At 37.3% G+C, this 12,217-nt stretch overlaps 1 protein-coding gene across 2 annotated transcripts in view; it reads right to left on the bottom strand.

The window, feature by feature from the left end:
- Window positions 1–12,217, bottom strand: part of ADAMTS20 (ADAM metallopeptidase with thrombospondin type 1 motif 20) — a 195,487-nt gene that overhangs the window by 74,523 nt on the left and 108,747 nt on the right. For both annotated transcript variants that reach the window (XM_030835354.2, XM_060306576.1), the window contains exons 19-27: window positions 8,378–8,504; window positions 6,630–6,840; window positions 6,331–6,495; window positions 5,668–5,832; window positions 4,568–4,687; window positions 3,487–3,594; window positions 2,276–2,440; window positions 1,890–2,180; window positions 890–1,051 (exon numbers count right to left, since the gene is read on the bottom strand). In XM_030835354.2, coding sequence (XP_030691214.2) covers window positions 890–1,051; window positions 1,890–2,180; window positions 2,276–2,440; window positions 3,487–3,594; window positions 4,568–4,687; window positions 5,668–5,832; window positions 6,331–6,495; window positions 6,630–6,840; window positions 8,378–8,504 — 1,514 coding nt within the window. The remainder of the gene's footprint in view (window positions 1–889; window positions 1,052–1,889; window positions 2,181–2,275; window positions 2,441–3,486; window positions 3,595–4,567; window positions 4,688–5,667; window positions 5,833–6,330; window positions 6,496–6,629; window positions 6,841–8,377; window positions 8,505–12,217) is intronic.

Below are 12,217 nucleotides of genomic sequence, written 5' to 3'. Positions count from 1 at the left end.
AGTGGCATGTATAGTATGAACCTATTTCTGGAACCCACACAAAACAAAAGTCTGGCAGGAAATGTATCAAATGTTAAAAGTTCTTATCTTTTCACAATTTTTCATTTTATTTGAATTTTCACTATGAGATTTAACTCAGAAATTAAAAAGTTACTTTCATTTTGGAAAATAGTAAAAGTACATTTTAAAGAGGTACTTGCTATTTATTAGCACCTGGTCAGAGTGTATCTTTAAACAATGATTTCCAAACTCCTTATGGAGAGAAAATATGTACTAAAATCATTCAGCAAAAATATCTGACTAATTAAACTAGGCAGTTTGTTTTATTCATCCAAAGCCAATGTAAGTCTTTCTTCTTTCTCATGCATAATATCGGTGGAATTAGTATTCATTATAACCATTTTTAAAACTATCTTCATAATCCCAGTGCCTAAAAGAATGCCAGGACATGAAGAAAGCACTCAATAACTGACAGCTCTCCATTTAAAAGATTCACCAAATGAATGGTTCAGCCTTCATTTGATATGGATAGAAGGATATAAACATGCCTATATATCACTCTAATTGTTTATATCCGTCTAATTTTCTAAGAAATTAAAACAATAATATACTACTTTTAGAGAGGTTTTAGTAGGTCACAGACCTATTGGCTAGCACAAAGGATTCTGTTAAAAATCTGGAGTATATATTTCCTATCATGAATGAGTGATTTATACCATGACACAATGTCTATTAAAAGAACATATTTTTACTGACTCAATTAAAAAAAAAATCTTTTCTCTGTAGGACAGTGAAGTAAGATTACCCAACAGTAACAATATGAAGTGCTTAACTTTCAGTCTTGGGAGATGTCATAATCTCCACAAGTTTAGGAGATAGTATGACTTACTTCTCCCCAGCTTCCGTAGCTCCACCGTGGACAAGGCCCCGAATCACAGTGCTTTGATTCTGGGGGTTTGGAGGCTGCATTGCAGTAACTGGCACTTTGTCCATTTTCATCCTGGCAAACCACAGCTCTACGCTGAATACCTCCAGCACAACTGCTAGAGCACTGAAAAGGATGGAACACAGGAACACACAAACTGCAGATTCCATGGCACAAAATTACATCCAAAAAACCCCACAAAAAATCAGTACTTTGACTCAAATTCAAGCTTTCCACGTTAAAACCCCCCTCATTGGAATATTTGAATCAAGAATATCTGTCAAGAAACACTTGGGTTTTTTTTTTTTTAATACATAATGTGTTTTATTTAACCCAACATAACCAACACTTGGGTTTTAACTAGGGGTTTCATTAGAATTTGTTGATGGAAAGGTGAAGTTTTAAAGCTTGCAAAAGGAAATTCACCCTTGTCCTAAGTGTTAAGTAAAAAGGAATTAAAGTTTTCAGGTCTCACTAGGAAGGAAAAAAACCAAAAGATAATGTTAAGTTACTAAACTTTCACATTGTTTTTCTTTATTTGGTATCTTTACTCTCATATAAAATATGAACCACAGTTGTACCTTTTCTAGTAATCATGATTTTATTCCAGCTTACTGCACTGCTATCAGAGTAATTTCTGGGTTTTGGGGGCTTTTTTCTTCATAAACACTGGTAGTCTTAACACTTAAAAGATTTTCTTTTATTTTTACTATAATAAACTCTGAGATTGTTTTCAAGTGCATTCCTCTGTAATCATAATATCACATTACTGTATAATTCAATAAGAACTCTGGGGAATTGTAATCTGCATCAAAAATTGCTTAATCCTTTTAAGATTTAAACTACTGATCTTCAGAAAAATTTAGCATTAAAAGCATTCGATGTCATTACACACATATCTGTTAAAAGGCCATATAACATAACAAAATTACAGAATTAGTATAACTCAATAAAGAGGGCTTACTGATCCCCATGGTCCTGTTCTCCACTGGTTTCCTCTGATTGATGGATGGACCCCCTGATTTTGATTATCTTCTGGTTTGTGAGTTAATGGAAAATTCCTGCCTGGTAAATGGCTTGGCTGCTCAGAGGAACTCGGAAAGTGGCTGTATGTGGGAGGGCAGGCTGCCAGGTTACATTCTTGTTCTATCACAGGGCGGACTTCAGGGTCACAGTAATTCTCATTAATTGGCTGATGATAGTTGATGCATAAAACTTGTCGAGTTGTTTTTCCATGGCCACAGGAAGCTGAACACTGATCACAAATTCAGCCAATAAACTACATTATCTTAAATAGCAAGTATTATATTTAAATTTTTCATTTCATTTTTCTCACACAAAAATACTTACAGGTGACCAATTCCCTGTTTGCCACTCTCCACAAGGGCTAAAACAGACAGCTGTTTCAGCTGGTCGGGGTAAGTGGGCACAATATGATTCATCCGCTATTCCATCGTGAGCATCACGACAGCTTACATAGCGGGCTTGATTCCCTCTTCCACAAGACACAGAGCACTAAAAAAATTGAATAATACCAAGGAGTTATACAGGACATTTCCACATCCCTTACACTTGGCTGTTGTTCAAATTTCTAAACCTCAAGTTTATTGAAAAAAGTTAAATTATAAATACTATCACCTGGCATCCTTTCTGAGTCAAAGACAGGGCAGTGAATATTCCAATGAGTTTAGAAAATAAATTTCACAAATCAGATATTTGTGGTAATGAAATAAAATACTCAGCTTCTAGGAATATTGATTAGTTGATGGCCAAAATTTAAAAAAGAACAGAAAATATTTTATGTAAGAGAATCTTAAGATATCATTTAAGATAACTTTTGAAGACCTAGGTAATAGAGTAGATAGGCTCTCATAATTAAAATATTCAGAGAATATGTGAAACTTAAAAATATATCTTTCATATATTTTCATATATCTTTCATATATTTAGTATATATTTTCATATATACTAAAGCGAGTATATACTCCGAATAGATTAAAGCCTTCAGTTTAGAAAAACAACATGAATATGTGGTAGTTTAAATAAAGGCTGATAAAAAGCATCACATCTGCTCTCATAACAACCTGGGACATAAATATTATCATCCCCTGAACTGGTTTGCAAGGCAGAAATAGAGACACAGATGTAGAGAACAAACGTATGGACACCAAGGAGGTAAAGTGGGGGGGTGGTGGTGGGATGAATTGGGAGATTGGGATTGAAATGTATATGCTAATATGTATAAAATAGATAACTAATAAGAACCTGTTGTAAAAAAAAAATAAAATAAAAGTTAAAAAAATAATCAATAAATATTATCATCCCCATTTGGTAGATCAGAAAATAGAGCTAGAAAACTTAAATTTCTTCCCAGAGACACAGAGCTCTTGAAAGGCAGGACAGGATTTAGTCATTAAATTATCTAATTCTAAACCTTATATTCATCAAAATACCTGAGAATGAATGCATACATTAATTTGGCAAATCTGTAGCAACTATTCTGTGGATGTCTGAAAGGGTCCATAGTAGAAACACTGTACCTCTTAAAGGAATTCACTTACTGGGGTCCAAGAACCATATCGCCATTGTGCTATCTTCCCCATGGGGAGGGCTGGTAATGAAGTGGCCCCAATTTTAGGGATAACTGGGCAAGGTGTAACAATACAGTCCTGTTCAAAAGAAAAATGGGTCTCACAAAACATCAATGAATTAATTAACGTTCTGCTTTATACTAAATCCTATACTTCATTTCATCCTCCACATATATAAGTAAAGGACATTTGCACTCTAAACTACAAAGAAGCGATGTAAAGGTTTATATTTTTCAAAAGTACAAAATATGGGGCTTCCCTGGTGGCGCAGTGGTTGAGAGTCCGCAAGCCGATGCAGGGGATGCAGGTTCGTGCCCCCGTCGCCCCGCTCCGGGAAGATCTCACATGCCGCGGAGCGGCTGGGCCCGTGAGCCATGGCCGCTGAGCCTGCGCATCCGGAGCCTGTGCTCCGCAACAGGAAAAGCCACAGCAGTGAGAGGCCCGCGTACCGCAAAAAAAAAAAAAAAAGTACAAAATACTATCAAGGGCTAGAAGTGGATAGTATGACTCTGAAGGCTAAAGTTTGGATCGTTCTGCCTGATGGTTGAAAAGAAAAGAGTAATAGTCCTTCAAAATTACCACTAAGCTGAAACCTCCTGAATGAACACAGGATGCTCCCTTAGGCAGTACGACACGCTTTAGAGGTTCAGCCTTCTGCAGTTCAAAGGATGGAAATATAAGTTAAATGAGTGATCCAATGGCAGATAAAGAGTAAAAAAAATGCATCAATAAAGCTGGCAAAACCAAGAACAATATACTTTCTGATGCCCACATACTTTTGTAAAATATACTTATTTATTTATTTATTTGGCTGCGCCAGGTCTTAGTTGCAGCATGCGGGATCTACTTCCCTAACCATGGATCGAACCCAGGCCCCCTGCATTGGGAGCACGGAGCCTTTGCCACTGGACCACCAGGGAAGTCACCCACATACATTTTTAAGGCATAGAAGTTTAAGTGGAAAAAATACGTATGGAAATAGTTTTAACATATCAATAATCCTCCTGTATCAAACATTTTTGTTTATAATCCACGAAGAGGTGTCCTTTACCTGCCTGTCACTTGGGCGACTAGCTCCATGGCACACTCTATCATCTAGCACTGCACTAAGTAGCTCATCGACACATTTCACAGCACGCATCTGGTACCCTTGTCCACAGGTGGCTGTGCACTGAAAGAATATAAGCAGATACCAAACACCATTGTTCAAAAATTACACAAACTTAATTTTCTTTGTAAATAGACAGTTAAGAATATACTTTCAGTAGATATTTTTATTAGTCTTTTATACCAGATTCTAGACTTAAAATGAGCAAATTGAATCAACACACACTTTTATTCAAATTTATGGAGATACTAATAAAATAGTGAAGTTAAAATGGACAATTACTATATCTTTAAAGTTATCATGTAAAAATATCAATAGAAGCCTGATATTTTGGAGGCAGAGTCAATACAGTTTAGAGAAACTAAATACTTTTCAAAATCGACCTGGTGCATGCATGTCATTCAATACGCTAAGTAAATTTCAAAGAGATAAAGGAAGAGCATAGAACAGAGTTAAAGGGCAGATGAGAGAAGGTTTCCCAGCAACTGTGGCAACCTGTGTAGGCTAATAAGCTGCCCACCCTCATCCAGCAGATTCCTAGCCGCCTGTTTGGCAAAACTTCCCAACAATGCCTACTCTAAATACAGTAAAGATAATAATTTAGACACCGAACATGAAAATGTCTATAGTTTAAATAAAGCTGATGAAAGCATAAAAAAATTTTTATTGAAGTATAGTTGATTTACAACATTATTTTAGTTTCTGGTGTATAGCAAAGTGATTCAGTTATTTATATATATATTCTTTTTCATATTATTTTCCATTATGGTTTATTACAGGATACTGAATATGGTTCCTCGTGAAAACATAAAATTTGTAGCATTTTGCTTAACAAAACTGAATTAAAAAGCAAAGCTAGAATATTTACCACAGCAACATTAGCAGTACTGACAAAATTGTGCAGGTAGGGATTTACATTTCAGGAATCTTTTTCCAAAAAAACACCCAAATTTAGATGCAGCCACTAAAGAGTGAATACACCACAACTTCTGTGTTATTCTGTAATGATGGATTAGAGTAGAAAACCCTTATCATATACTCACAGAACCCCATGGTCCTATTTGCCAGGAAGCACATGCATGAAGCTCACATGGTCTCAGAGACTCAGGTTTGGTGCTTGGATCACAGAAGCCATCACTCAAGTGATCTTCATTCAGTTGACACCACACCTGCCGCTGCCTTGTTCCTTTTCCACATGTAACAAGACACTGTAAGAATACAACTGACCATTATTTTCAGTATTAGTCAGCACATATACCTACAAAATATATAATGAATGATCAATTTGCATATTCAAATACAGCTGAAAGACCATTCCTAAGGACATTTTCCCTTCACTCCTCAGAAAAATCAGAGATATACATGGGGTAAAATCAGCCATCCCAAATTTCTGCTGCCCAAATCCCAGTGCAACATCCATTTGTTCCAGAAACAAAGGTACAAAACTAACCTTAGAACAAGTGTATATCTCAGCCTACTGTGGACACTATGAAAGTGGTTATAGATTAAACATCAGTATGTCATTGTTGGCCAGATATTGTAAACACTTAAAGAATGAACCATTTTTAAATGTTTTACTACCTTGATAAAGTTATTTACCACATGATAAAATAAATTGAAAATTTTTTTGAATTATATAGCCTTCGATTGTAAAGCTCTCCTACACAATGTTATAACAGTTCTAAGCCTCATGGGTTTAATGTTACCTCACTCCACTCACTAGTGGCCCAACTGGGACAGGAAAATTCATTGCAATTCTCAGTTGTCACTCGGGGAAGTTCCTGGCATTCTCTGTCAGCAAGACGGTGGCCAAAGTTATTTATACAGTAAGATTCTCGAGACCTCTCCCCTCCTCCACAACTCCTGGAACACTGATTAAAAAAAGAAAAGTGGTGACAAATGGACACAAAATTAAAATTTTAACAAAATTCTAGAGTGACAAATATTTAATTAGAGGTAAAAAAAAAAAGGAGCAACTTTTCTTAAGCAATCTTTTTCTTTGTACCTGGGACCATTCTGAATAATGCCACCTTGTTAAGACACAGTCACCATGGCAGGGTTCTCGGGTCGGAGGTTTAAGCTGGTCACCACAGTAGTGGTCATCTACTGGAACAGTATGTCCTTTATGAATGGAATACTTCATACAGTGGACGTCCAATGACTTATATCCTTGACCACAAAGGGATGAACATTCACTTTTGCCAATGATGTACCACCTTCAAAAAATGATGCTATTACACTTAGGAGGTGTGCCAACGAACACAATTTAAAAAAAGGATTCAGAGAAACTCATGCATATTACTCATCTTTAAAATTTTGTTGCAATTAATGGACAAGCTACCTAAAAATATCTGATGTATCATTGATTTAGGGATGAAAACTTCTTAGACATCAGAGCCCAAACTTTCATTCTATAGATGAGAAAATGAAGACCAGAGGTGCTGTATATTCAAATGGTATGAACACCTGACTTGTCAGAAATCTTACTTTTTTCCAAATAAAATCTAACTTGCACTCCAAATACATAAACATGGAGTGTCTGGTTAAAGACAGAGGTAGGGAACCAGCTATACAGGCACTTGGAGGCAGCTTTGGAGGTCCTAGGAACCCCATGCCTCCCGCTAGACCTTTGAAAACAACTAGTTGAGATCAAGATTGCTCAGTTACGTAGTAGAAGATTTAAGACTAGAACTGAATATATTTGACTCATCATCAGGGAGTGCCTCCCTATGCAACCTTTATTTGACGGAGGATCAGGGAATATCTGGGAATATGACTACATCAATAAAGATAAAGCCTTTACAAGTTGGTAAACTTGGTTTTTGTAAGGCATATCACATTTTCTCATTAACTCAAGTAATCTATTTTTAGACATGTTTCCAGGGAAAACACTTTTTTCCACAAGTAAAGTCTGCCAGTTTGAGCCACATTATCTCAATTACAGTCTAGCAATCTCTCAGACAATATGAGTGCACTAGTACAGCAGATAAGAGAATTCATGGAGTTCCTTTCCATCCCACCTGCACCTCAAGGGTTTCACTGTGCTTCACTCTACTGCAATGTAGAGGATGCGCCTTGTACAGGCTGTTCTGTCATTAGCCTTTCACTATAGGCCTTCAAATACCACTATAAATATATAAAAATTCTCATCCTTGCTGAGTCAAAGAGGTTCTGGCCATCCCTGAAAGTTGACTGTCACCTGCTACATGGGGGTTATTGCTCTTAGCTTCACTCTAAGACCCATCACAGATAATCAAATAACAAAAATTTTAGAAAAACAAACTTTCTGCCATGATCAAGGATCATGTTCCTAATGTTTAACGGACAAAATACTGATAAGATATAGAAATCAATTTATTGATTAATCCTCAAACTTTAAAAGTTTATTCATTCATGAGTTCAATGAGAATTATAGGATAGTGCTACAAAATGTATTGTTTCAGATCTTTAAACCATAGGTTTTCAGATTAGAGTTTTCCTGTATTTATTTTACAGACGAATTTGATTCGATTTCTTACACAAAATATTGAGGTCTCTATACTGGAATTCAGCAAATACTATGAATAAAAAACTCAAACCAACTGCCGAGTTTCACAATAAGTTAGTGAGTCTAAAGTTTTTTAACCGAAGGGGCAAAGGATAGACATTAATTACACGTCCACCCTGTGAGAGGCACTACACTAGATGTTTACATCTTACCTCAGTTACTGATTTTAACCTGGTTACATTATACATTATTTCTCTTTTACTTACCTTAGTTCACAGTCTGTATTGCACCTTTCAGTCACCAACAATGGAAGTGGTAAGTGGTCACATCTTTGATCAGACACTACCATATGATCACTCTTACGTACACAGATAATTTTTCTTCTATGAAGACCTTGGCCAAAGCCAAATGAAAATTTAAAATTAAAGGAAAATTCACATAAGGAGATGTTGCATAATCATTTACTTCTGCTAATAGCCTGAAGGATTAAGCTAAGAAAGCAAAAAAAAAAAAAAAAAAAATTCCAGCATAGCATACAAATAGGCTAGCATATTGATCTAGTCAGGAATGACTTTCTGCAACAAGCAAGCTGAATCCTGAAACACTGAGGAGTTTGCTTAGTAGAGAGACATAAGGGAAGGTGGGACAGGTGTGGAGTAGAAAGAAATTTATTATAGCTGTATTGAAGTGTTGCTAATAGAGAACTGAATGGCCAGGGTCAGTGCTGACGATACATGATACAGGATACACAATACATGATACACTACACCCCTGTTCCCCATTATTTGCTTCCCTTTTCCCTGTAACAAAATTACAGTCTCCACTTGCTACAGTGTTACTATAACTTCCTACAGGAGGAGCAGACTTCGCTGCCCATTGACATCAGGCTTATGACAACCACCTGTAAGGGGATGTGACCTATTCCAGTTCCAAGCAGAAGCTCTAAAAGCCACGGTATGCTTCTGCCAACTCTTTCCCTTTTCCCTCCGTCTCTAAAACAGCCTTTCCCAGATGGGGCTGATCTTTCAGCCTGGAATCATGAATGAAAAAGGCAGCACAGACGGACTTTAGTTAATAATAATGGATCAATTGTAATAAATGTGCAACACAAACGCAAGATGATAACAATAGGGGAACTGGGGAGGGAGGGTATGGACGAAGGGGGAATATGCAAATTTTCTGTACTTTCTGTTAACTTTTCTATAAACCTAAAACTTCTTTTTTTTTTTTTTTTTTTTTTGCGGTACGTGGGCCTCTCACTTCACTGTTGTGGCCTCTCCCGTTGCGGAGCACAGGCTCCGGACGCGCAGGCTCAGTGGCCATGGCTCACGGGCCCAGCCGCTCCGCGGCATGTGGGATCTTCCTGGACCGGGGCACGAACCCGTGTCCCCTGCATCAGCAGGCGGACTCTCAACCACTGCGCCACCAGGGAAGCCCTAAACCTAAAACTTCTTTAAAACAATAAAGTCTATTACTTTTTTTGAAAAATGACACGGATGCAGATACCAAGCTGGAGAAGAGTCAGAGCCAATTAGCAGCCAACACATAGTATGAGCGAGAAATAAACCTCTATTGTTCTAAGTCATTGAGATTTGGCGGTTGTTTGTATGGGGCATAACCACAGCAAAAGTAAACTAAGAGAAGCCACAGGGGCCAGAGTAGACTGAACTTTGCACTTTCTGCAATGAGGAGACAGGAATAAGTTTAAGCCATCAGTGCCATGATCAAATTTCTGTTTTATCCAAGTTCAACTGTATACTTTCAGTTAGTTAAACATGAACATGCATGTTTATCTCTGCTCCTTCCTAAATACCATCTGAGGTAACTATAAAGAATTTTGAAAAGGCAAAAACCTCAAGGAACAAAAAGCAAAAAGTATAAAGAAGGAAACACAGTAGGCAAGAAAAGGAAATTCTGAATATGAAAAGAAGATGGAAATAACTATTGTAATAGAGCCAAGGAAGCTGAAATCTAAGGTCGTGGAGGAAGAAAGTAAGAAACAAACCATTCATGCCACAGAATCCAAGCAAAGTCCAGGAGTCAAAAACACCAGTTTCCTCTAAAGAGGTGAATGTGTGAGGGGTAGGCCTGAAAAAATGGAGAAGTGACTGAACACTATTTATGAAGATTGGTCAGACTCCTACCTTCTCGTCGAGAGCAGCACTGCCCAATAAAAACATGACGTGAACCACATGTAAGTTTACATTTTCTTGTAGTGACATTAAGAAGTAAAAAGATAGAAGTATCCAAGATAATATCCAAATAGGATCATTTCCACCTGATAGCAATGTAAACATTATTGATGATGTATTTTACATTCTTTTTTCATACTAAGTCTATAGAATTCATTGTGCATTTCACACTTACACCACATTTCAATGGGCTAGCCACATGTGGCTAGTGGCTACCATATTGGACAGCAAAGCTCTAGAGAAGGTGAACTTGAGGACACAGACACAGCAGCTGAGGGAAGTTAGGGAGTTGTACTAAAAAGGGAAGTTGTACTAAAAATAGGGGTATTCAGTAAAAGTCCCATACTGAATGATGAGATCCAGGCCCACTGGGCTCTCCCTCCATTTCCCTCTGGCTTCAAGCCAGTTTTTATGGTTTCTCCCATCCCCTAACTGACCATCAGAAGATGGGAGAACTCCTCTCTTGGAAAACTCTTCAGCCCAAGAAAAAAGGTCAAATGACAACGACATTTGGGGCTTCTCCCCCAGTGACACAAGAAAGGGCTACTTAGAGATCCAATTACTCTATAATGAGGGTTATAGAGTATCCCACACAGGACTATCTAACTATCTAACCCACACAGGACTTTCAGTTAGTACTTTAGTCTTAAATATGAACAAACAGCAAAGGATCAGCAGACACTTTAGGAAAGTCACTCACACAAAAGGGGCCAAAAGAAGCAGAAGCAAAACAGAACTAAGATGAAATAGATATGTCAGGGGGCAGAAGAAACTTACAAGACTAAGATTAATACTCTCAAGGACATGGGTATTGCATCCATGAAACAAAAGCAAGCTGTTGAGAAGAAACATTAAGAAACCAAGGTACATTTGGAGAGGAAATTAGGAGATAAGAGATCAGTCCAGGAGGCTGGATATCCAGACAATACAAATTTTACAAAGACAGAAGAGAAAATTTAACGTGAAGAAATTATCAAAGAAATCATGCACAAAACTTCTCAAGTAAGAATCTATGTTTTCCGATTGGAATGCATCCTAATTACCTAGGAAAAGAGACAAATAAAAAAGCCAAAACGACGCACATTGTCTTGCTATTCCACACCACCAGAATTAAGGTGGGGAGAAACAAAACTTCCACATCAGGAAGTGTCATATCCAAGCACGGGAAATCAGAAAATGAGCCAGAAAACAAGATTTTCAACATTCTAAAGGAAAATAGTCGAGTTTAGAATTTTATATGAGCCAAGCCATCAATCCAACGCGCGAATAGAATAATGCTATTTTCAGAGAGAAAAAAAATACCAAAAACCTGCCTCTCTTTCTCAGGAAAGTACTGACAGATATGTTCCCCGCAATGGAGGAAATAAAAAGAGGAATTCATAGGATTTAGAACACAGGGAATCAAATACATAAAAAAGGGAAAGTGCATGATGACAGCCGTGTAACAGGCCTGAAAAGCAACACGGCCAAGTTAGAGCAGGAGAGAAGAGGGCCACAGGAGCAACAGATCAGGAAAAATAAAGGAAAATTGAAACTGATACATTGAATAATGGACTTCAAGATATCAAGACAAAATTTATAGCACTCACAAAAAGTTGGGGGACTGACCATTTTCAGTACACAGGAAACAAGTAAACAAAACTGAAGAAACTTCACTTTAAAGAAACCCAAAAGTTACACACACACATCAAAGGAACTATAATCACAGTATACATTGTGGCAATTGATTTAATAGCTCCTTTCCTCCTGCACACAAGAGAGCTCTCCTGGTTCAGACTTCCAAACTATCTCAAAATGCCTCATCCCACCTTTCATTTGGATCTTGTTATTTTTTATTTGGTGTGTTCCCCACATTTTAGAATGTTCTTTCACTCAACTGTTACTTAGATTTCTTCTAGCTCCCCAAATCCACTG

This window comes from Globicephala melas, chromosome 10 (assembly GCF_963455315.2).
Source record: "Globicephala melas chromosome 10, mGloMel1.2, whole genome shotgun sequence".
NCBI classification, from domain to species: Eukaryota; Metazoa; Chordata; class Mammalia; order Artiodactyla; family Delphinidae; genus Globicephala; species Globicephala melas.
Note: the sequence above shows the minus strand (reverse complement) of the source record. Positions and strands in the feature narration are given on the sequence as shown.